A 27,306-nucleotide genomic window follows, 5' to 3' on the forward strand; every position below is an offset into this window, starting at 1 on the left:
TAAACGCTGGCTATTTTTGAATGACTAGTCCGAAAATTGGCTATACCGTGCTATTTAAGAAAATTTAGTAATTACTTGATCTTAAAATTCTGGCTTACATATAGGCTAAAAGATGAAGATTTTCAAGAATGGGCTACTCCTCTTCTCAACTCTTTTGGCAAATGGAATAAAATGGACCCTTGCTTATCTTTTCCACATAGAACTGGGTTTCTAGATTAACCTGAGAATTTAAACATTACTAGTTTCATTCATCATCTTGCTTATGACTAAACTATTTGTATGCTTGATTTCTTTGGAAGTAAGACCCCTTTCCCGGATCTCATAGAAAAATAACGAAACCCTATGGTTTTTCCCCAAATATCAAAGCTTGTAATTTAGTTATTTATTTACTCAACTCGTCCCTCTACCCTCTATTAGGTAAGATTTGAAGCGTTATCTCAATGTCTTTTTCCTTCTACCAATAGATGTTTTTTGGTACGACTTAAATAGGAGTGTAATTTTCACACTGTCAGTATAGAATTAGCACCATCCGATTAATCTCGGTGAGAATTTTCAACTTTACGTATCCAGTTTAGCTTTCAACCATGATACGAACGCGAAAGCAAAATAATAAGAACACAAATAAAATGATAAAAAGATAGAGATTTAGTAGAGAACCAAGGAAATTGAAAGAACATTTGAAATAAACAAATACCCAATCAATTTAAGACTTAATTGACCCAAAACTATAGGAACAACCCTCGAGGGGAAGCAGTCCCCTTGCAAGTTCACCTTAAACAAGTAATCAACCAACCTAGGAATTCATTCTAAACACTCTCAATGAGTTTTCATTCACAATATCAAAATAAGCTAACCCTAAAATAAGAGCCTTAAGGGCTATTTATACTAGGGAACTAAATAGTACAAATATAGCCACTAAATGTAGTATAGTCTTTAATTGTTGGCGAAATTATATATATAGCCATCCGTTATGAAAGTAGCCTCCAACGCTCGATGGCTACCTAGATTGTATCAACCCCACTTGTGGGATTTTACTGGGTTTGTTATTGTTATTGTTGTATCCAATTTAGCTTTCGAGTATAGTTATAGTTAACGAGTCACTGTGATTACACGAGACTGGTCTCACCTATTAATGGGCACTCTGTGATGCTTACTGAGTTGTAGACTCACTCCTTACATGTTTTGCAGATTTAGAGGCCGACGTTGAGCGTGCCACGTAGAAACAAGGGAATGAAAAGCTGCTTTGCATGGACACTCAAGCACTAATGCCCAAACAAGACCAAAGCAAAACAAAATGCAGCTACATTGATGCATCTATTGTTAACCTATGTCACAACATTTTGTTATTCCATTTATTACAATCAAAATTTGTTGAGTCAAAGTACACCTTGCTTAAACCCTCTTAGAATGACAATGAAGAATCCTTCAATTCATAATAGAAATTTGGATATTTGATACTAGAGAAAAATCATAAAAGCAATGTCCAACAAGTAAAACGACTGCGCAAGTTCAACAGTGCTGTTATATTTATGAACTGCAGATAAGGGGGTACAGAACTTACACGAAGAGGATCAAGCAATTCTCATAGTAGTAGATTTCAATACCTACGCCCCAATCTCAAACTAGATGGAATTGGCTATATAAATTCTCCGGGGCCATTCCGTTCTATTCAGGCCCAACTGCTGCTGTTCCAACATTACTTCCCATAAGTACCTCCAACCTGAGGAATAACTGAGAACTGGACATGAAGACTCGCTCTTTTAGTGCAGGGATCGTACCAGAGGTCTCTTCAAGGCATTTTCATCTTGCATTTCTTTCTCCGTGTCTAGAAATACAGGTTGGTACTACCCACCGTATCTTTTTCCTTTCCTTTCTCCACTTTCCATAGCCACCACCTTACCAAAGCATCCTTAAGGTCTGTTTGGCTTTGGCATTAACCCCTTGAATTCCACAAATGTTTAAGACCATGCTCCATATATCTCTGGCTACCACACAGTGCAGCAGCAAATGTTTTGCATAGAAAGCATCTATTCAAAAGTTTTAAATCCTCTCTTCATCAAGTTGTCTTGCGTTAAGAAAGCTTCACACATCAGTATCCACAGCTGAGAGAATTTACTTTGGAGCTTTAATTTTCCATATCCTTTTCCATGGCCAGGAGTATACAATACTTCCTGTTTGCCAAAACACATGGCAACCTTTAACAGTAAAAATTACCCCTGTAATTCTTATTCCATCAGATTCTATCCCTCCCTCCCTCTGTGCAAATTTCCTGTTCCAGTTTGTCTAAAGCCTTGTCAAGCAGCTGATTTCCCAATCTATGTTATTCAGGACAATATAAGTTAGTCAATACACACCAATGTTTTGCTAAATGATAAGGTATATTATCAAAGATGAATAAACACTAAGCTAGTGCATCAAAAAAGTAATTACAAGTTCTGCAATTTCCCCATCATGTCTAAGTCTAACATGGCATCTATAGCCTGTACTAGTTTGCACCAAAAAGCAAAAAGGTAAAACCTTAAACTTAAGACAGAATGTTTCTCTTGTTGCCTTCAAAAATTCTATTGTCCAATACACACCTAGAGTACACACAAGTATCCTGCATAAGCTTCTTCAATGCAAAAACCTTAAAATCTTCAGCTTTATACCTAGTCATAAACATATAGAGGTACAAAGTTCGAACACAGAAGCTAATTAAGGAAACTGCTTTTTGCAAAAAGAATACTCAGAAAACCAGCACTTCAACAGCTCGAACTTTAGTGTCAACGCCAATTGAGGCGGTAAGACAATATCCTCATCATAACAGCTGCGTTAGACTCTCATTGCTTCCATCAAAGGACAGTAGACTCTCAACATAGTTGCTCAAGAAGAATTATTTCTCCCATCATCGATATTGCTATCCTAAATTTATGTGGTTGATCATACAAATCAAGATTCCTGATATGCTACTTCAACAGACACTACCCATTACTCCTGATCCCAATAGCATTTGAAAGATCATGCTTCAAATCCACAAAAATTCTCAGTCGCACACTCCATTTTCCAAAAGCAGTTCAGCACCCAAACAGTAGAACATTGAGATTACCAAAATCATGACTCCTGTACCAAAACACAGCAACCCAATCATCTCATAAACAGACAAGTCCAAAAAGAGATTCACGCACTAGCTCATACAGGAACCGTCAATTCACTAGAAGTCTCTTAAATTACGAGCCAATAGCTTATTTAAAAACCCATCTCTATTACCATAACACAATCCAATTAATAGCCTCATCTAACTACCAGTCCCTCTATTCCATTTTATGGGTACTATTACCATGTGACGAGTCAAAGAGGTTCTTCTTTGAACTCGATTTTCTAAAATATTTTAATTATTAACTATTGTTACTCATACTATTTTTTATGAAATTTTATGTAAATTTTATTTCAAAAAATTTGAAGAATCTATGTTTGAATTCACATAGAATATTAAGTAATTTGACCATCATACTATGAACCCGCCAAATAAAATGGAAAGGAGGGAGTATTATCAACCAGTATATCATGGATATCTCTTAAACTCATTGTTTCTACAAACCGTTACCACAAGCAAAGCCGCAGAAGAGCAATAAGTGATTACAGGGTCTTTAAGCTCAAAACACAATTAAAGTGTGGCTTAATGAAGAAAGACAAAGATCAAGAAAAAAAATTAAAAAAATATATATAATCAATATGTTATGAAAAAGAATAACTATAAATGAAACAATAATTATTTGTATCAAAGAACTCAAAACTAAAATTGAATAGGATGTATGAAGTAAAAACCATGTCATTCAAGTTCAAAAATCATTCTAACTTGATCTACATGCAAGACTTTAATTCAGAGTTGTGACTAAATTTCTTTCAATAAATTTCTAATCCTATTGTTGATCACTAGTCTGTTTATCCGATAAGTACTTTTGTCATCTATTTTTGTTATTTAGTGTTGTCCTTTTAACAATAGAGATTGTTCACATTGAGATCTTCATGGTGCCTTCAGGGGCGGGTGCAACTCTTTATAACCGGGTTCAATTGAACCAGTACTTTCGATATCGTGTATAAATTGATGGGTAAAAATTCATCAAAATTGTAATAAATAGTAGATATGAACCCATAGCTTCAATAATACAATGAGTTCAATACTAAAAACCTTAACGTTGAACTCATAGACAGTAAATCCTAGATTCGCCTCTTGGTGCCTTCACTAAACCATAGTAACAACAACAACAACAAACTCAATGTAATCCCATAAGTGGGGTCTGGGTCACTAAACCATACTAAGGAGGCAAAACATCTAAGTAGTGTTGCACCGAACTTCAGGGAAATGCACACTTTTAACAACATTGTAAAAACCTATCTCAACAGTTCCTTGCAGACAAGTTGTCCTCTCCACCTTACGGTCATAGTTGGATAGACTTGATAATATACTCTTTTATAGGCTAACTACAAAGCCCCCGTTTGCGGTTAAGGCTAGCAATGTTTGCCTTTCATGCGGTTTCAAATATTAACATTACCTCCTTTCATTTTTTTCTACACAAAAATCCATGTAAATCAACTAGCGAGACAAGGCACGACATAGATAGTAGACAGTCAACTCTCTTACAGCCAGTTACTACGATTGATTGGGGAGAGAGAGCTAGTCTAATTGCCGGTACGGGTATGCTAATAGGTAGAGGATCTTCTAATCCTAGAATAAGAAAGTAGCTTGTCTGTCGTACTGGCTGGTTCATTGGATGTATCAATCTGCTATCTATAACCTGTTGGGTTAAATATTTTTTGTTGCTAAATGTTACGGCCTAAATGCTGAAATATTGACCCTACTTGTTCGGATGGGTGTTCACTCCAAAGTGTTCCCGGACAACATGCATATATCCATAAGTAACTTAGCGCAACATAGAAAACTTCATTAAGAGGATTTAGCGAAGAAAAGAAAAATGTGTCAACAACATCAACATGTGTATTTGAGAGATTGTCCTCCGTCTGAGAAGTGTCCACATGAGTTCATTGAGGTGAAACTAGCAGGCAAGAATAAAAATTGTTCTTGTGTTTAAGCATGTACATATCATGTTAGATATTTTTGTTTAATCCGAGAAACTAGGATTTATATACTGTTAGGGAAGAGGTAATTTTTCAGGATTTATATACTGTTAGGGAAGAGGTAATTTTTCATCAAGAAAATAGTAAAAGTATATAATTTTATTATTTATTAAACACGAACAAGATCCAATTCTGATTTTTCCTAAATAGAAAAACCCTAAATTACCCTTCTAAAGCCTGCTTATTACAGTTTTACCTAAACTCTTTAGTTCAAATAAACCCCTAAAGTTTCTATTGGTTTTCAAATTAGTTGATTCATAAATACTCTGCACCTGCACTTTTAAGTTCGTCTCATATTTGCCCCTTTATTTAATGAATGTTCAGACGGGCTCTAATAATTGCCCATGTAGACAAACATCAAATCCAAGTTTATCGCAAAACTATCAAATTGGTTAATATATACCCTCTACAACAATATGAAGCATGCCCATGAACAATTGAAAATATTAAAATATATCCCTAAACAGTTGAAAAGGTCCAAATACCCCTATCCGGCTTGACCGATCTTTATGTGGTAGAAACCTATTAGTAAGAGGGACATATTTGAGAAAAAATATGTGCGCGCTAAGCTAATGAAGGGAGAAAGTTCAAATCAAAGTATTCAATTTCCCTTCATTTACCTTTTGATCCATACCTTTAATTTCGTCTCATATTTTCCCCTCCCGCGAACAACTACCCAGCTTGGCTTCGACAACTGCCCATGTAGACAAACATCATATCCAAGTTTATCGCAAGACTATCTAATTGGTTAACATATACCCTCTACAACAATATGAAGCATGCCCCTGAACAATTGAAAATGTCAAAATATATCCTTAAACAATTGAAAAGGTCCAGATATCCCTATGCGGCTAAGAGGGGCATATTTGAGATAAAAGATAACATTGGGTTTCCTATGAGCCGAAAGTAAATGGAGAGCATATATAGAACAAATCACAAATATTAGGGGTGTATTTGGACCTTTTATGTATATTACAACAACTTAAATTATTCCTTAACTACAAAGTAAGAAGGCCAAAGAAAACTCCAAAGAAAAAGAACAGTTCAAATTCACTTCCTTTATTTTTTTAAATTCCATCATCCTACTATTAACAACTAAATAAATTTCCTCCCTAAAAGTCCAAATTTGGTATGTAATATCTTACCGATGTAAGCAAGTATCACTATATCAACTACTTACCAACTTATAAAAAAAAACAATTACCATAAGTGATAAAAGTATATATTTAGTTTATTATGATTGTCAAAGGTCAACTAACAGATAAATGATATTCGGTAAGTGATTAGTTGGACTATTTTTTTCTTCTAAGAAACTCAATAAGAGTTTGAACCGCAATTATTACCCTGCTTCAAATAAGTTAGCTCAAAAGAATTTCTGCTTTCTTCATTTCCTACCTTCCAAATGTGAGAAAAGATTTTGAGCAAGTAATTAAACAGATTCTCTCTCTGGATTAGCCAGCATCTACTTTTCTGGTACAAATTCTTGTCTTTGCTCTATTTACCTTGTATAAATAGTGCTTTCTCTTGTCTTCTTGCCATCAACTTGCTTTTGAAGTCTCTTCACTAGCAATCAACTTCAAAAACCTGCTCTCACCAGCGAGCAGTCTCTCTTTAACTACCCCTCCCCCACCCAACCTTTCTTCTCAAACAATAGAAAAGTGAGGGAGAAAATAACAAGATCTTCAATTTCATACCCCAAGAAAAATGTCAGACTATATCCCTGAAGAATTGATGGTTCCAATCTTCTCAAGGCTTCCACCCAAATCTCTACTCCGATTTAGGTGCATATCGCGATCATGGAACTCACTAATCTCAAGCTCTGAATTCATATCGCTGCACACCTACTGTAACATTCTCCAAAAACCACCAGCAGGTAAAATCATCAGGTACTTCTCACTAACTCAAAGGAAGGAAATATACTCTATTCGACTCATTGATGTATTAGCCGGTATTGAAACTGAATTCAAAATAGCAGCCCCTTTTAATGGCATAGTGCGATATTATTACAGGATCATGGGCCTATGCAATGGCGTCCTCTGTTTGTCAGATGATTTATTTGTATCTAAAAATCTTTTGGTACTTTGGAACCCAATGATAGGCAGATCCATCACCCTCCCAATGTCTTCCCTTGAAAACTTAGGGAACTATATGCTTGTTTGTGGGTTTGGCTATGCAATTAAAACGAGAGATTACAAGGTCGTGAGGATGGCCTATGCTCGTGGTGATGGTGGATTGGTGCCACCTAAAGTTGAGGTATATGCACTTAGTTCAGGAATTTGGAAGGAATTTGATGGTTTTATTCCAGACAATGGTGTTATAGAGTACTTTTGGACACAAGCTGTTGTTTGTGGGAAAGTCCACTGGACTGCATACAAGATAACTGGGGAGGAAAGAAGGGTGGAGAACTTGATAACGGTGTTTGATCTAAATGATGAGATTTTCCAGGAATTATCATTACCAGAAATTTTGGTTAATGAACCACCTACGAATCTGACTGCTGCGGAATGTAGGGAATCACTTGCTGTGTATCAGTACAATACACGTATTTGGAGCAGCAGTTGTTCCATTTGGGTAATGAAACAGTATGGAGACACTGAGTCATGGAGCATGGAATATAATGTTGCACTCAACCACCAGCAACTCGACCACCAGCGGTTTGGCATGATACTGGGTTTTCATAATGATACTGAAATACTGTTGACAGAGATATCAGGGATGCTAACTTCATATAATCCTGAGACACAAGAAAAGCTGCACCTCAATATTCTTGGCACTAGGTACTCTTTTTATTTTGGCACTTACAAAGAGAGCCTTGCTTTGCTAGATAAAGGGGAGTTACTGCCTCCACTTTATTTATCATCTGATGGGACAGATGACAATGAAGATGAAGAAAATAATGCTGATAAAATGGAGCCTAAAAGGAAGGAGTTGCTGGTGCATTTTCTTAAGCATCAGGATGTCATTGCTGTTCTTAGAGCCAGAATTATATGAGTTTGCCCACATATTAAATAGTAAAGAAATGTTATAAATTTCAGGCCAACTTTGGCATAAATATCTGCTTTATGTCAGTCCATCTCAATTTCATTTATCATAAGCTATGTATTGTTTGGTCATCTCAGGTGTTATGCTTGTTTTTACAACTTTAATCAATTTGACTGCTCCTCCATTCGTTGTTGTATGTTTGGTCATTGACCACATCAACATGAATGTTCAGAATCAAAAATCTTAGTCAATGCATTTTACTTGAGGTGGGGAAAGCCGTAAACCCATGACCTTTTAGCTTTGAGATATTTCGGTGACACAAAACTATTTTGAAAGGTTAACAGTTGACAGATGAACAAGAAGACTGAAGACATGAATCGCACCACTAACAAAAATGGCTCACTAAAGTAATCAAAATTCATTGTTAATCAATACTGGAAATCTTTGTTGATTAGTCATAAACTTCTCCATTAAAGATGAGATAAACCCACTACCAAATTCCTGTGCTTTCAACTTTAATCTTCTTAAGCTTCATTCTTAATTCCAATATTTGCTGCAATAGAACAAGGCAGCAGATTATTAGTTTCATTTGTGTATCTCTTTAATACTTAAGTACACAAGTGGTGGAGGTGTCACCATAAACCAAAACGAAAAAATAAAAGCAATTCCCATAAACCAAACCAAAAATATCAATTTTATGCTATGATCCAATGATAAAACCAACAACAGAAACTCATGCTTCATCAGCAGTCAGCTTGTTTTTTGCTGTGGGCATACAGATAATACGAGGTCAAAATATACTTGCATTAGCAAACCTCACTAAGTTAACGCCAATAAGGACAGTAATTATCTAAATTTAACAAATGCAATGATTTCACAATTTTGAAAGTCAAAGATTACAGACTACTATATGTATATCAGCCACAAAAATAGAAATTTGCAATGATTACTTACAGATCAGTAAATAACTGCAGCAGCATAAGGGATTTTTGGGAAAGAAAATCTAGACCATGGGCACTCACTTTGTAGCTTCAGCATCTGCAAGATAGAACATTCTTAAAATCAATTATAATCACTGGGAAACGGGTATATGAGTTGCGCACTATAAGAAACTTGAAGTTCAATTGCCTTCTTCGTGAATTTGAGCAATCGAACTTTGAGAAAAGGAAATAGTTTTGCTTTGCTGCAGAAAAAGATTCTCAAGCATCATCCCCTTTCCAATTAAATGAGTTCTACTACTATTCTAGTAGTACTAGTAGAGAAAAGGAAATAGTTTTACTTTGTTTCCAAAGTAGATAAGTCTTCCATTACCACAACAGACTGATTCTGCTAGGCTCTATAATGCAAGAAGACAATACATTAGATTGCCTCAAAACTGATCACTACAAATGAGGTTGAGTGTTTGGAATAAGGATATCTTTTTTTTTTTGATAAGGAAATTGGGTCTTCAAGCGCTAGAAGGAGGGCTTGGAATAAGGATATCTTATCTGAAATATCTCACGAATCCCAGGTATCCATAAGAATTTAGCAATGAAAAGATATCCTGACTAGCTCTCCTAATCCCAGGTATCCATAAGAGTTTAGCAATGAAAAGATATCCTGATTAGCTCTCCTAAGGGCTGTAACAGAAGAATCCCTCATCTGAGAACTACTACAGATCTATTTTCAGTAAGGAATTAAATGATTTACTTTCTTTTCCTAATAACATCTTAATCTACGATCTATGAATAAGAAATAGGAGCAAATCTGAAACGCACTTAAGTGGAGGCTTCTTTGAAGGGGTAAACTGCAGTTTTAGTCCTTGAAATATAACCTCATTACAACTTTGAATCTCAATGTTATTATGATCAGACATAACCTTTAATGTTTTGACACATGGGCCAATTTTGATATTTACTAATGCAATTAACTACATTGAACAAAAATTAATGAATCTAGTGGCTTCCACCACCTTCTGCCTCCTCTCCTGCTAAACCAGCATCAATCCGCCAGTCTAAGTGTAGTAGTGGAAGAGTAGTTTTAGTGCACGAAATATAACCTCGTTACGGCTTTGAGTCTACATGCTATTATGATCTCCACATAACCTTTACTTTTTTGACAAATCGGCCAATTTTGATATTTACTAATGCAATTAACAAAATTGAACAAAAATTAATGACATTAGGCTTCCACAACCTTCTGCCTGCTCTTCTGCTAAACCAATCCCCTGTACTGCTACTGCTGCTCTTGTTGCTACTTACCCAAAAAAAAGTACATCAACTTCTTGTAAAATGTAGAGATAGATGTTTACTGGTGAAGTGCAATTTATGCTCATATAAATGACAAGCACCGAAGGGGAGCCTTGGCGTAACTGGTAAAGTTGTTGCCATGTGACTAGGAGGTCATGGGTTCGAGCTGTGGAAACAGCCTCTTGTAGAAATGCAGGGTAAGACTCCGTATGATAGACCCTTGTGGTCCGGCCCTTCCCCGAACCCCGCGCATAGCGGGACTTAGTGCACCGTGCTGCCCTTTTTATAAATGACAAGCACCGACAAAAGTAGAACTGAACAGAATAGTAGTTAGCACCAGTTGCCTCAATTACCTACAGGCGACAAATCACTTAGTTTGCAAGGTCTACAATGGGAAGCTGATGTGATAAAGCAAGAGGAAAGAACAGAGGGGGGATACTAAAAAAGGAAAAGGAAAAGAAAACAGGAAGAGAGAGAATGAATCAAACTGGAAACCATAAAATTTATGTGTATGTTCTCACCAATTGTCGAAGATTACCAAGTTTTATTGGACTTGCAGAATTATTATTTTTTGATTAAGTAAACAGGTATCCCGCCAATTGTCGAAGATTACCTTCTTTTTTTTGTTTTAATTAAGTAAACAGGTATCCATGCTTGCTTTAGGCTTTAACCATAACCTAGATATGTTTTATAGATGTTACATGCTTTGCATACAAGTGCTCATGATTTCTTGAAGCCTATATATTATTTTCGTTCAAGCTAATGAATCCAGTACCCACCGATCCTTAATCTTTAAATGAATGTTAGATTTAATGACTATATAGGAGACCTGTGATGAATAAGTGCGGCGCTCTAGCTAAGCAACAATGTCGTGTGATTCGTCTTATATGTTTTCAGCTCACTAGTATTGTCGTAGATGATATTGACTTCACTTTTTATTATTGATTTGGATTCACTATTTTACAACCTATCACAAATTAGATGAACCATGCATAGTCTCACGTTCCAATTCATACGACCATCGTGGAATAAATAGCACAATGAATCAGCTAATACGAGCGAAAATAATAGAAATAACAAGGCTTATGTTTGAGGGACATATTGAACAACTATTAATGGTTTAAATGATAAGATTATCATTGTTTTGCCTTTAAGATAATAAATTACCACTTAAGAGGTTGTGTTTGTATAATCATGAAAGTAGATACTTATTAAGAAATTCTTCCAGAAGATCGTAAATTTAAGTTCTAAATACCAAAAATAGACTTCTCCTCATTTGTTTTCTAGGCAAATGGACATTCTCAATATAAATATAGAGTCTCTTTCATATAACATATACCCCTATAACCAATTTTAAACTATGGATATGCTTGTACATATTTACAGAAGTATTGCGTTTGAAATCCGACGTTATTATTCAGTTCTCTGCCTAAAATTTTTCACTTTATCAAAAAGAGACACGTTACTTTTCGTACTACTTTGCCTATGGGAATATTTGAAACACAATATTCTAATGCCATGGTATTCCTTGCTTATTGACATGAGATTTGTTCAGCCGAATTTGCCAAGGGCATTGACACGTAAAATATGAAAGGGTTTGTTAAACTATCAATCACAGTCTCTGGTATGTGGTTGCTGGGGAGCTATTTGCACTTGGATTGACGACGTTACACGGACTCATTCACAGATACGTATTACTCCTGTTGTTTCATTTTATATGAATCTCTTTTCTTTTTAGCCCGTTCCAAGAAGATTGGCACATCTATATTTTGGAAATTATATACTTTTAACTTTCCTATTTTACCTTTAATAAAATACTCTTCTAGAAATGACAAGGCATCTATATACATTTAACTTATGTCATAAAAGTCTTTTATTCTTTTTAAACCTTGTGCCTAGTCAAATATCCACTATGGGTTCGTGAAGTATTTTGCTAATTTTTAGGGTATTATAATTACCCCCATGAAACCCACACCCGTGTCATGCTACTGAGGTGTCCTTTTTCCTATAAATAAATAAATAAATAAGTTATTTTAGAAGACAAATACCCCTAAATGGGTTCACTTGTTTTCAAGAAATGTGCAAAAACCTATTGTAGTTGACATTGCTGAAGTGTTGGCCAGCGGTTAAGGGGGTGCAAAAGTGACCTTTGGTTACAGGTTCAATCCTTGCACACAACATTTCCCACTCTTTGTATTGCATTCTAACTTACAAAGTTCACACTATTTCCTTATCACTTGGTTCGCTTTCTTCTGGTACTATCAGCTCTCTTGCATTATCCTCATAGGACGCCAAGAGAAGGCTAAATGCTGACCAAATTCCTTTTCTGCCAATATGGATCTGATATCAGCTAGAAGCCACAACTTGACTATAGGATATTACTCTTGTTTGGAGGATGTGGGGATATTGAGTTTGTTATGGTGCATAAGGAGAAAGCGTGCCCGCTGATCTCTGATGAAATGATGATAGAGATGTTGCACTGGCTGTAATCAATATCCTTTCTTTTTTCCTTTTTTTAGATAAGTAATCAAAGATTTTATAAATGCTTGCACTAAGGCAGTGCTAGAAAACATAACTACAAATTGTGCAAAATCAATATCCTTTATTTGAGTGTTAATTTCCTTATTTGTTTATTACAACTCGTACATTTGCTATAACAATGAAACTCCTAAAAGTTTACATTACATATCAAAGAAAGCACAAAAACCTCTAAAATTGCATGTACACACCTACAGGACTAACCTTGATACCTCATATTATTCATATATTATTTATTAATATTAAATCACACACATAGCCAAATCTGGTATAAGAAAGAAGCAAGCCGTTACTGGCAACATACAACAAATGCTTTAGTTGTAATCAGTATCATTTACTTGATGGTTATCACTATATCAGATTTATCTTGCGAGCTGATAGAGAAGAGCAAACTATGGGTTAAGACTTGTTTTACTTTGAGTTTTGGTTGATTCTCACTCTCAAGGAACTCTGCTCTACAGTACTTTCCTCTTCTGTAGAAGTTAAGTTTTATGGATATGATGGGACTAAACCTCGTATACAATCAAGAAGACCAAAATTAGAGAATCTTAAAATTTGTCAGTTCATGATGAATCTTTGTAATACATATACTGACGATGTTACGATAGAATGAACTGAGCTTAAATGGAAAAATGAGGAATCATATAGCCAACTCCAATCTGTTTGGGATTGAAGCAGAGTTGTTTTTGCTTTCAAAGATCCACCCAACAAAAAGGCACCAAATCAAAATTAGCAGAAGCAAATATATTAAAACCTTAAAAAAAGCTTTCCTTTTTCTGTTTTATTAGCCTTTAAAATTTACATAATCAGAACTAGACAGCTTGATAGATTTTCTCAGTTCATTGTGCAGAAAAGGAACTGAGCTTTTGCTTTTTGTAATGCACATTTAATTGCACCTGTTTTGTGCCATTTTTATAATAAAATATTACCTTACTTGATGAAAGAAAACCTTTGAACATTCACAACTGGACAAATATGAATTAGGGAAACTTATTAGCAAATAAAGCAGATCTACTTTTTCAATTTTGGGATCAAACGTGTAATGATGTTGAAGGCTACGAGAATTAACAAATTTAGAAGCAAAGAGCGTACCGATGATTCAGTGCTATAAATTGGAGAAGTCGTGAAAGGGAGAATTTCGGAGAAGAGCGACAATGATTTGTGGCGGTGAGACCATTTCTTGAGAATAGGGGAACGCTGCAGCTGTCCATCGTACCTGTTTAGGCGGACAAAGTTGTTTTTAAGCTACGGGTAACAAGGGCAAGGCAGATTTTTATCGCAGACTTGTATCATTTGAGGATGCCATCGGAATGCTAGAAGCATAGAAGTGTACAAAAGTTTCCTACGGGACTGGAGCAAGCTATCATATGGAGTATAAAACATTTTCTTTCGAGATTTGAGTCAAAAAAATTTTTTGTTGAGATACGTACTTATTTAAAAATTAATAAACCTCGATTCTAAAAAATTATATCTTCCACCGAAATATTTATAAGATGCAGAAGTCCTTTTCAAAGAAGTTATTCAAAAACAAATGGACAGTTTTATATTTCAGGAAATAAATATCATATTATGGTAGTTGTCTACTCTTACTTCATGATCTTCATGTTAAATGCTTAATAACATATTCAATGATATATTTTTTATGTTCAATGACATATTTCATGACATATTTTCTTCACTTTTCATGCTTATATAAAGGCCTTGTAATAGATAGGAAAATACACACAATTGAAGAAGAAAATCTCTTCCTTTCTCTCTATCTCTATTTCTTGTTCATGTTTTACTAAATTGTCTTTATTTCTTGTTCGTGTTTTACTAAATTACTTTTATTTCATAACACGTTATCAGCACGAGTCTCTAATATTTCATTATATCATCATACCTACGACATTTCATATGTCATGTTGATAGTTTGCTTATATTGTCTATTTTAGTCACATTATGTTTTTCAGTAATGTTTTGGTCTTCTTCAACTTCAAAGTAAGCCACAAAATTAGGCATAAAAGTTGAAGTGTTGCAGCAAAATTTCGTATGGTCTTTCCATATCTCGCCATGAAAATGAAAAGGAGTTATATGTTAGTTTGGAGCGGATGAAACAAAGTAGGACATCAGATGCTAATATTTGATCCGTTAAATAGCTTTTTAGTGGTTCTATAAATTATAACATAATTACTACAAAAGTTAGACATGTATATTAGGTAGATAATAATTACTACTATATCCTAGAGGTCCCATGAAACTAAATTTCAAGCATGTTAAAGCTAAATACTATTAATTTGGAAAAGGTGATTTTCTTACTCATAATAGTTATGTCACATGATCATGTTGGAGGAATGGCCATATTACTTCAAGGATTTTAATATGTTAGTAATACTATGTTGAGAGTTTATTCCGATTTTGTTTGGCTTCGTGATGTGATTCTATTGCTTCTTTGAGAAAGAAAAAATTTTGCGAGTGAAAAACTGTATACTTAGGTTTCTATTTTGGTAAAGGCAATGTATTTCGTTAATATTTTGCTTTAGGCACAGGAAAAATAATGTCAATTATATTATGATCCATACTAATCTAATTAGATGCAACATGTTTTTTTATGTTGATAGTTGGCAAAGTGATATCATTATATTTTACTAGTCTATTTTGACATCTTCTGTATAAAAAGAGAATATGCTAGCAAGTTATTACTCATGAGAATATGCTAGCAATAGTTATTACTCATGATTATTTGTTTTCTGAAATTGTATATTTAGTTATGTGTTTCAATTCTTGTGTACATTTTATGTAATCATCATGCATTAATTTGCAGTAACACATCATATAGTAATAACGCTACATGGTGACTTTCTGTTTTGAAATGTTTATATGTAAGATAATAATACACGAGTTTGTACTCCATTATATTTTTGTTGATAATAGTTCTTATCATTTCTATTTACTTATTTGTGGCTATACAAAATTATGTTTCATTCCTAAAAGTGAATGAGACAATTTGTGATAAATATTATATGAGGGTAAGACGATGGGTTCAAGTCCCAACGCACCATAAAGATAAGACATCGGGTTTAAGTCTTGATGCTCCATGATGATAAGAGTTGGGTTTAAGTCCCAATTCATTATGGCCTAACATGCCTTTATATGGGTAAGACATTGGGTTTGAGTTCCACTGTACCATATTGATGATATATAATGACTAAAGAAAAATAATATATTTTTCATTAAAGGCATGATGATTGTCCCACTTGATTTGCTCCATTCTTGAAGTGAATGTGGTAGCAGTGCATAATAAGTTTAAATGAAGATAAGTGGTTGAACAACGAACGTGGGCGTTCCAAAGATCAAAATAATAATAATAATCATCACTATGATTATAAAAGGAGAACAATAAGAGTTCTCAAAATAGTCCTTCAAAATGTGAAGGCAATGTTTACCATCAAATTGGTATGGAAATAATAAAGCACGTCACTGATTATGATCCATTCCTTGAAGAGAATGTGACTTGTGATAAGCATTGAGAATGCAAATCCACTCCTAAAATTGAATGTGGCAATATGTGATAAAAGCAATGAATAAAGACATGCAATTCATGATTATATGAATACCACACAACTCACCTCTAAGGGAGGTTTGAGTGAAATAAAGAGAATAAATATTATTGTGTGGTTACATGAATATGTCATTGGTCGCATACATGTGATACACCAAATATTATTTTGTCATGCCTTATAAAAGTTATTAAAGGCAAAATTAAAGCAAGAAATAATTTTGCTTATGATAATTCTGACCATGACAATTTATTATGATATAAGTTTCTCCATGAAGGAGACATTTACCATATGAATGGTATGATAAAAGATCTTGTAGTACAAAAGTTATTAAGAGCTCCGGAAAAACTAATTTGTTACTATCCGGATGAATAAAATTATTCATGACATTGATATTGTAAAGTCTCAAAAGAAACTTTTTGAGTTTCAAATGTATAAGTCAAAGTGGTTGGCATATTGAGACTATAAATGAAAGGAAAATTGAATATCTTCATATTTCTATAATCATACCGGGTAAATATGAAAGGTTACCCGATTTTCTTTCTATTTGTACTACACAAATATAAGCATGATGATGGAATCATATGCCACAAGTAAACTAGAGATTTACTAAAACAAATATTAGTTGGCATAACCGGTTGACCATCTTGGTTCAATTATGATGCGAAAAATTAATTGAGAATTACATTGGCATATATTGAAGAATAGAAGATTCTTCAAGAATTATCTTATGCTGCTTATTCTCATGATATACCAGTTAAGGTTGGGATTGAATCCCTTGATTTCTGGAATAAATAAAAGGTGATAAATATATGGGCCCAGTTACCTGCAATGTGGACCGTTTACTATTATATGATTTTAATAGATGCATCTATTCTATGGTCACATGTGCATTTGTTATCAACTTGCAGTTTGGCTTTTGCAAGATTTCTTGCTCAAATTATTAGAGCACAATTCCAGAATATAAATTATGATGATTTATCTTAATAATACTGGTTTAAATCCAAGTTGGTTTAGCAGAAATTGTATGCCTCCAATTATAGCTAAATCATTGGTTATGAGAACAAAACTCCCAAAAAAACGAATTTTGGTATGAGATGTATTATTTAATATACAGCAGCACTTGTACGCATCTAGCCAAGTTATGAAAATTTCTCCCTATCACAATCGGTTCAGGGTCAGGAACCAAATAATTTCTATATAGAAATATGGATGTGTTATATGATTTAATTATGCCACCAAAATGCACAAAGATGAGTTCCTAAAAAAGGTTGAGAAATGTGTTGGTGATCCCAACATTAGGGGGAGAAAATGGGCAGCTGAGAAAGTGATACGTGAAATGAATTATTATGAATACATATAGATACTCGTACAAGAAAATATGAACTTGAAGTTCAAGTGATAATTCATTTACAAATTACTGTCAGATGCATTTGTTGACCCAAAGTTAAATGTCATATTTCAGCTGCTAATGCTCAAAATAGAATAAAGTCCATGAGGGACAGAGTCTATGGCACACATGAAGCATAATAGCCAATCGGTTCCGAAGATAAAAATCCTTGAAAAAGGAGAGGGGCAAATATTCGAAATGGTCATAATAAGGAAGCAAGTGCCCTAGAAGAGCACCACGACATATCACTTCATAAGACCTCATGGGAGAGGCTCAAGTACCTGAAAATAATGAGATAAAGAGATCTCAATAAGTTATGTCTTTATTAGGTAATAATGGAACCGACGTAAAGTGACCGTCGACGATATTGTTAACATAATGTAGCGATCAATATTATTAATATTGACGAGGATCTTGAACTCAAATCTGTCATGAAATTTGGACAAATAAATGATTGGCCATATGAAAAATACGCAATGAAAATTGAGTTCACTTGAAAAAATGTGAAGTTAGGCGGATAGTTCCAACACCTGAAAGTATAAAGCCAACAGAAGTATAAATGTGTTCTTGTGCAAAAAGTTCAAGTCGATAAACATAAAGGCGACTTGTTATATAAGAAAATTAGTAAATATCCTCACATTGATTATATGGAAACATGTTCTCTTATGGTGGATATAATCATTTCAGGTTTTAATCTGGCAATACATGAAAATTTGATATGCGTATAATGGAGATCATTGAAGGATTAAAATTGTTCTGAAGCATATTAATGTTTCCAAGAAATTTATTAAATAAAGCTTCAAAAATCCTTATACGGATTGAAACAATCAGGGCGCATGTAGTATAATCGCCTGTGTGAGTACCTATTGAAAGAAGGGTACACGAATGATTCAATTTGTCCTTGTATCTTTATAAAATAATCTGGATTTGAATTTGTTATAATCTCTGTGTATGTTGATGATTCAAATATCATTACAACTCTCATGCAACTTCCTAAAGCAGTAGACTGTTTAAAGAAAGAATTTGAAATGAAAGATCTTAGAAAGACTTTTTGTCTTGGTCTACAAATTGAGTATATGAAAGATGAAATTTTTATCAATCAATCAGCATACACTAAAAAGATTTTAAAGCGATTTTATATAGATAAAGCACATTCATTTAGTACCCCGATGGTTGTGAGATCACTCGATATAAATAAAGATCCATTCTGACCTCATGAAAATAATGAAGAACTTGTTGGTCCTGAAGTACCATATCTTAGTGTAATTGATGCACTAATGTATCGTGCTAACACTACAAGGCGCGACATAACGTTTTCAGTTAATGTCTTAGCAAGATATAGCTCTGCTCCTACAAGGAGACATTGGAGTGAAATCAAATACATATTGTGTTATCTAAAAGGGACTACCAATGTGGGCTTATTTTATGGCAATGATTGCAATCCCGATCTTGTTGGTTATGCCGATGTAGAGTATTTATCTGACACAAACAAGACTTGATCTCAAACATGCTATGTGTCACGACCCCAAACCGGCCCGGTCGTGATGGCGCCTCTCGTGAAGACAAGGTCAGCCGACACAACACTCACCTTAACACTTTGAGCATTAAGAGTCATTTTTAAGTCTTTAAATTAAACAATGTTTCATAATAAAATCCTGGAATAACAGTGCGGAATAAAATACCAGCCCGACATCGGGGTGTCACTAGTCATGAGCAACTATCAAGGTCTGAATACAACAAAAGTCTAAAAATGTACTAAATACAGTAACAACAATAAGGGGAAGGAAGCGGTGCTGCGAACGTCATGTAGCCACCTTGCTAACTCTGATGACTCCGCGGTTGAGCTATCAATACCCTCTATCGGGTTCCGATATACCTGAATCTGCACACGAGGTGCAGGGAGTAATGTGAGTACTTAAACCTAGCAAGTAATAAGAGTAAATAAAGGCTGAGCAGTAGGAAACAATGAATCCACATTCACGTTAGGCTCAATAAACACAACAGGCCTTCAAATCATAATACGAGTCAATCTTCCCTTTTAAAATCCAGCTTTTAGTAAAAATCATTTTGAAATACTTTCCAGCAGTTTCGGTAGGGGTTCAATACCATTTAAGATAATAATAGAGATTAAAGTCATAATCGGCCCCTCAGGCAAAACATAATTTATAAAACAGCCCCTCGAACAAAACAGTAATCATAAACACTTCATAACTTAAAAATCTCAGTGGAAATAACCAATGCCAAATCAGTGATTAATTTCTGAACATCTCATAAACCCCAGTTTAAATAAAAGTTGTTTTAAAACATTTGTTCAACTTTCCGACAGAGGCTCAATATAAAGATGAGTGAAAACAGTCAATAAATCAACATATTCGATAGAAATTCACTTTAAAGAGGAGTGAAATCAATAAGTCCATAAACAGGCCTCTCAGGCAAAAACATATGCATGTATATATCTATCGCCCCTCGGGCTAGCCTCTCTGTCACTCGTGACTCAACTCTTACCAATCAGTACTCGCACTCAGCATTCACGCTCAATTGGTACCATATAGTAACTACTACGGCGTGCAGCTCGATCCGTATATCTCTCAAAATAACTGAAATCAAAGTAACCGCTGCGACGTGCAGCCCGATCCATGCATCACTGTGGCGCACAACCCGATCCATATAAATAGTCGACTGCGCTCACTGGGGTGTGCAGACTCCGGAGGGGCTCCTACAGCCCAAACGCTATATTGCTGCGGTGTGCAGCCCGATCCATAGATATATAATCCTCACAACTAGGCCCTCGGCCTCTCTCAGTCATTAACCTCACCATCAGACTCTCAGTCTATCTCAGTCATCAATCTCACAATCAGACCCTCGGTCTATCTCAGTAAAACAGGGAACTCAGCCCAAAACAATTTCCACATTTTAAGAACATAGTGATAAAGCCAGATTTGAGTAGTAAACAAGTAAAACATGACTGAGAATATGCTTTCAAACAAATAGAGTGAGGAAAGATAGTAAAAATGTCCCTAAGGGTCTCAACAAGTCGGCACAAGGCCCCAACATGGCATACAACCCAAAAATATAATAATGTCAAATAATTAACTATCAAATACGCATTAAAATATTCGTTCGGGGTGGACTAGGTCACAATCCCTAGCGGTGCTCTACCCCACGCTTGTCATCCAGCGTGCAAGTCACCTCAAAGTAACACAACGACGTATAATCCGGGGTTTCAAACCCTCAGGACAGTATTTACAATCATTATTTACCTCGATCCGGTCCAAAATCTAGCCCGTGATGCCTCGCCCGCACGAATCAACCTCCGGATGCCCCAAATCTATCCACAATCAGTACATAATCATTAAACTATGCTAAGGGAGCGAAGCCCACTCGAAAATATCCAATTTAAAATCAAAATCCCGAAATTGCTCAAACTCGGCCCCCGGGCCCATGCTTCGGAATTCGACAGAATTCACAAAATCCGACAACCCATTCAACCACGAGTCCAACCATACCAAAATTACTAAATTCCGATAACAATTCGGCCTCCAAATCTAGAATTTTCGTTTTTGAAAAGTTTACAAATTTTCTCCAATTTCTTCCATTTGATTCACTAATTCTTGATGAAAATAACCATGGAATCACTAAATATAATCATTTTTGGATATAGAACACTTACCCCAATCCATATGGGGAAAATTGCTTCGAAAATCGCTTCAATCCGAGCTCCATAGCTCCAAAAATGAGAAAACTCTCGGACTGCCCGAATCATACACTGTCCAGAAATTTTCGCGGTTATTGTTCATGCATTTTACTGTTCATGGGCATTGTTCATGGTACTGTTCATTGTACTGTATGTGGGGTACTGTTCATATGTACTGTACACGGGTACTGTACACAGATACCATTCATGTTTACTGTACATGGTACTGTACACGAATATTGTTCATGCATGTGCGATTATTGTTCACACGTGCGAAAAATACAGAAATTGCCCAGAAAATTGCAGCACCTTTTCTTTTCACTAAAAAGGCTCTAACTCCATCATACGAACTCGGAATTCGATGATTCTTGTTCCTATAAGTCACAAATAATAATACGAACATAGCCCTTCAGTCGAAACTCAATTCGGAGCTCATTTGCTCAGTTCAATACCCATTTCGCTCGTTAAACAATTAACTCATGTTTCGTGTCAAAAACCCAATCGCGACTTGATGAAATTAGACCAAACTTTCCAGATCCGTCCTATAATTCATTATCAAAATTTCATAAGTCTCAAAATCAAATGTCGATCTCTAGAACTAAAAAAATGGACTTTTGGATCATTACACGCTTATGCTCAAAACGGCAAAAAATCTTCCAAAAACTCTTCCAAAACTTATCCTAGCCTCATGGGACCCCGACCAAACATGCAAACATAATTCATAACATCATTCAAACCTATTCCAATTATCAAAACACCTCAAACAACATCAAATTACCCAAAACTCATCGAATTCAAGCATAAGTTTCCAAAAACTTCTGAAATACACTTTCGATAAAAAATCCGACCAAACGATGTCCGAATAACCTGAAATTTTGCACACACATCACAAATGACATAACAAAGCTACAACAACTATCGGAATTCCATTCCGACCCTCGGATCAAAATCTCATCTATCAACCGGAATTCGCCAAAATACTAACTTTTCCAATTCAAGCCAAATCCTTCCACAGACTTCCAAAATGCATTCCGATCGCGCTTCTAAGTCATAAATCACCCAAAGAAACTATCCAAATCATAAAATTTTCGATCCGAGCTCATATACAAATAAGTCAACTCTTAGTCAACCTTTCAAATTCAAAGCTTTCAACTGAGACTGTTCCTTCAAATTCATTCCGATTTTTTCCTGAAAACCAAAACCAACAATCTACATCAGTCATAATACATTACACGGGGCAACTCATGCCCGAGAACTGGCGTCAGACACACACAAGGCTTGATCTCAAACATGCTATGTGTTTACATGTGGAGGCACTGTCATATCTTGGCGATCGACTAAGCAATCAATCGTGGCTACTTCTTCTAATCATGCTGAGATAATTTCTATTCATGAAGCAAGTCGAGAATGTATTTGGTTGAGGTCTATAATATATCTTATCCGAGACAAATGTGGTTTGAAGTGTGACAAACTACCCATAATTTTGTATGAAGACAATGCAGCATGCATAGCCCAATTGAAGGGATGATTCATAAAAGGAGATAAGACAAAACACATTTCACCAAAGTTATTTTTCACACATGATCTTCAAAAGAATGGTGATATCAATGTGCAACAGATTCGTTCAAGTGATAATATGGTTGATTTATTCACCAAATCTCTACTGACGTCAACCTTCAAGAAACTGGTGTACAAGATTGAGATGCAAAGGCTGAAGGATGTGAACTGATACTCTCACCAGGGGGAGTTAATACGCAGTGTACTCTTTTTCCCTTACAAGATTTTGTCCCACCGGGTTTTTCTTGCAAGGTTTTAACGAGGTAACCAAAAGGCGTATTTTTAAATATGTGTACTCTTTTTCCTTCATTAGGATTTTTTTCCCATAGGGTTTTTTCCTAATAAGGTTTTAACGAGGCACATTATTTATGGACATCCAAGGGGGAGTGTTATGATAAATATCATATTATGGTGGATGTCTACTCTTCCTCCATGATCTTCATGTCAAATGCTTAATGACATATTCAATGACATATTGTCTATGTTCAATGACATATTCCATGACATATTTTCTTCACTTTTGATGCTTATATAAAGGCCTTGTAATAGATAGGAAAATACATACAATTGAAGAAGAAAATATTTTCCTTTCTCTCTATCTCTATTTCTTGTTTATGTTTTACTAAATTGTCCTTATTTCTTGTTCATGTTTTACTAAATTTCTTTTATTTCATAAAAGGAACAAGTTTAAAAAATATTAATCTTTTTTCTCATAATCTTAATCTCTTTGGTTAATAAAATCCAATAGGTTTATCGCTCTCAGCTAGTGCAGATTCATTAGAAGCATATAGAAATTAGGCAAAATACATAGTTTATCCATCGACATTGCATTCAAATCCCTGTTACACACCTCTTTACCACAGACAACCTTTTACACACCCAATCTTTGTCGAGTGTGTCTAAGACACACACTTTTGTCTTCACCAGATTTTCAAAGCATGTGTATTATCACACGCCAATAAAATCGTAACACGTGTCACTGACTAATAATAAAAAGATAGCGCATAAAATTACAATTATAGCCATATCTTCTTCATTCTGTCCACCATAACTGCCATCACTATGCTTTCAATTTCTGTTCGTGTTCTTTCGATTTCCACAACTGAAGTAGCGAGGTAGTAATAATAAGGAGGAATGTGCATTTCTTAGCAAAGAAGATTAAGAATTTTACAATTTAATTATTTGTAAATTTACCCATTAACAAATTTAAAGAATATGCTTATCTGCAAAAGCTTGAGGTAAGCTTTAATGGCTAGGGATATTTTCGAAAAATCCAATTTAACTTAACCATGACAAAAGTTCAAAACTTTTCTAGAAAAGAAAAGAATTTTCTGTACATACGCTTGAGCCAAGCTTTAATGGTTGGTGGAACTACGAAGATTTTTAATTGTTGAATTTTAATTATAATTTCTTAAAAAAATCTACAAAACTAAAGACTAATGATCAACAAGAAGAGATATGAAAAATCTTGTAAGATCTATTTGAGAAGAGTAGATCGGGCGGAGAGAATTGGGTCTAAGTGCCAAGGAGCAGCCATGGTAAGTTTGATGATTTTTAAACAAGGAAGAAGATGACCCTATTTAAAAAAAATTTAAAAAAACTTAAAAATTGAAATCTGATACAACAATTTGCATGTTCACGCGCTTCATTTGATGGTAAAGATACGCACTGACCACGTGGGCAAAGTGGTGTGTCTCAGACACACTCTGTAAAAGTTGGGTGAGTAAAAGATTGTCTGTGGTAGAGACGTGTGTAACAGAGATTTGCGTGCAAGGTCAATGGGTAAACTATGTATTTTGCCTAGAAATTATTGTACAAGAAAAATAAAACCAAATTGATGTATAGCAAGCACGGGATAAGATGAGAGGCGAGGGATTATGGTTGAAGGGTAAAATTTTATTTTGCTTGGAATACTAATATATTTTAATATTATATAATGACTAGTTTAGTATATAGAAAATAATAAGGATAAAGGTTCCATAATAAAAAGTTTTGTTTAATGGATAATCTTTTTTATTTTTTAATTGGTCCAAGTATGGGTCGTCAAAATATTGCAACATTTAAGTTTTTTGAGTGATTTTTTTTGGTTAACTGGATGATTATATATATATATATATATATATATATATATATATATGTATGTATATATGTATATATACATATATATATGTATATGTGTATGTATATATATATCTTACCAACTATTGCTAAACAAGTGCATTGTTTTCAGGGGTATGAGTTAACCCTGGGCTATGATCAAAAGTATTATATTACATTCCAAAACTTTTCTAGGAAAAACAGTTCCTAAGATGTCTGCCCAAAAACTTTATTTGCAAACACTGGAGGAACTGTCATAGTTCTTGATCTACCAAAAAAATCTATGTATTGTACTCTCCTTTGCCATCATATTAGCTACTTTGTTCGTCTCCCTATAGCTGTGTTTCACCACCACGTCTCTTAATCTTAGGATGATTGACCTGCATTCAAAAATGATTGAGTCAAAGACATGATTACCCGAGTTAAGCATTCTTATTACCTCTGTTGAATCAATGTTGATTTCAAGGGGTATGAATCCTCTTTGCTCAGCAATTTGTAAATCCTGCAGCACTGCAAGAAGTTCAGTTTGGGTGTTTGTGGTGTGAGGCAGATTTCCCATAAATCCTAGCACCCAGTGTCGCACCTCCATTTTACCGCGCCCGCGGGGCGCGTGGGGAGTTTTCTCCAATTGAAGGACAGTCGAAAGGAGATTTATTTAATTATTTCAAAGTCGCCACCTGGGAATTTTAAGGCATCCCAAGTCACCAATTTTAATCCCTGAATCGAGGAGAATATGACTCTGTTTATTATTCTGCGAACCAGAAATCCTGAGTAAGGAATTCTGTTAATCCGGAAGAAGGTGTTAGGCATTTCCGAATTCCGTGGTTCCAGCACGGTCGCTTAACTGTTTTTATTATTGGCTTAATTATCTTGATTTTACTAAATACGTTTTTATTGCATGATTTTACTACCGCTTTTTACTTATTGTTTACAATTATATGGACGAATTACGCGTACGTATATTCGTATTATATACTTTTTATAATTACCGGGGATCATGCCACGCGTACGTGTACACAATAAAATTGTCCATGTTATAGTTTTTATAAAAAATATATGTTCGAAATTTAAAATAAAATCAGGAACATCATCACCCTTTTTATTTAAATAATGAACTGCACATCTCGTGTTTTATGAAATAAATTTAATGTTTTCCTAAGAAATTCGTTTTTATTAAATATTCACTCGAAATTGCGCGTACGCATAATTCGAATTTTTGCTTTTTTTAAAAAAATATATATATATATAATCAGGGTGCGCGAACGCATCCCTGATTGCGCAAAATCTTTGTTAGTAATATTATGGACTTTCCCCAAATTGTTTATTATATCATGAGAAATATCCATTTAAGATACCCTTGAACTCTTGAAAAGAATTCACAATTTATTAAATGTTGCCCGTCGATTATAATTCCCGCGTGTAAATTATATTTATCCAGACTATTCAAATTCAAAGAAAAGAATAAAAATATGATTAACACTATTTTCGGCAAATACAACATTATATATCTACCAAAGAATGAATTGCATATGAAACTTAAAAAAAATGATTCATAAAGGGAAGAAATATTTTCCAAGAATTTATTTTTATTTAGTGCAAATTCTATTTTTTACTTACCATTGATTTAAAGTGTTGCAATCTGTGCATGTACATCTCAACTTATTCTCATATACTCGTTTTTAATCTAATAGGCGAAATTATTTTAATTAATTATGCTTATGATTGAGTTGGGATAGATATATATAAACCAATTTGATTCTCAATCTATATGAATTATTACTAAGCATTATCTTTCACATTGTATAAGTTCCTAGGCCCTTTATTATTAGGAAAGAGAACAAATCTTCCTGTTGACTTAATAAAAAGATATTGTATACAATATTACTCATCATATTTGACATTGTGAACATAGCGGATTATACTAACGCGTCTTTCAACTATTGATTATAACACAACCAAGGTTGTGCCAAAAGATAGCAAATTGCAACCAACATCATCTAGCTTTAAACAACAACTAACTTACTAACAAAATAAACCAATAGCGTATTTTTCCTTGATATTTCCATATTATACTATACCTAGCTAACAATACCATAAAGTGTAAATAAAAGCCAACTTTCTGCCATGCTTCCTATTTACACAACTCAAAGATAACTAAACTAATGA

General features: G+C 34.6%; 1 protein-coding gene and 1 long non-coding RNA gene across 2 annotated transcripts; one reads left to right on the forward strand and one right to left on the reverse strand.

Moving 5' to 3' along the window:
- Positions 1-1,286: 1,286 nt before the first annotated feature.
- On the reverse strand, positions 1,287-14,269 carry LOC107805803 (uncharacterized). The gene is made up of 5 exons (XR_012710656.1): positions 13,956-14,269; positions 10,464-10,678; positions 10,273-10,329; positions 9,052-9,135; positions 1,287-2,315 (listed from the first exon to the last, which is right to left on the reverse strand). It is a non-coding gene; the product is annotated as an uncharacterized LOC107805803 (long non-coding RNA).
- LOC107805802 (F-box/kelch-repeat protein At3g23880-like) lies at positions 6,618-8,649 on the forward strand. The gene has a single exon (XM_075255209.1). The coding sequence runs from the start codon at positions 6,820-6,822 to the stop codon at positions 8,104-8,106; it is 1,287 nt and encodes a 428-aa protein (XP_075111310.1). The 5' UTR covers positions 6,618-6,819; the 3' UTR covers positions 8,107-8,649.
- Positions 14,270-27,306: the final 13,037 nt, after the last annotated feature.

Source organism: Nicotiana tabacum, chromosome 6 (assembly GCF_000715075.1).
Source record: "Nicotiana tabacum cultivar K326 chromosome 6, ASM71507v2, whole genome shotgun sequence".
Classification (NCBI taxonomy): domain Eukaryota; kingdom Viridiplantae; phylum Streptophyta; class Magnoliopsida; order Solanales; family Solanaceae; genus Nicotiana; species Nicotiana tabacum.

Excerpts from the sequence above, each read along its gene's own strand:
- LOC107805802 (XM_075255209.1), top strand. The coding sequence starts at position 6,820 with ATGTCAGACTATATCCCTGAAGAATTGATGGTTCCAATCTTCTCAAGG.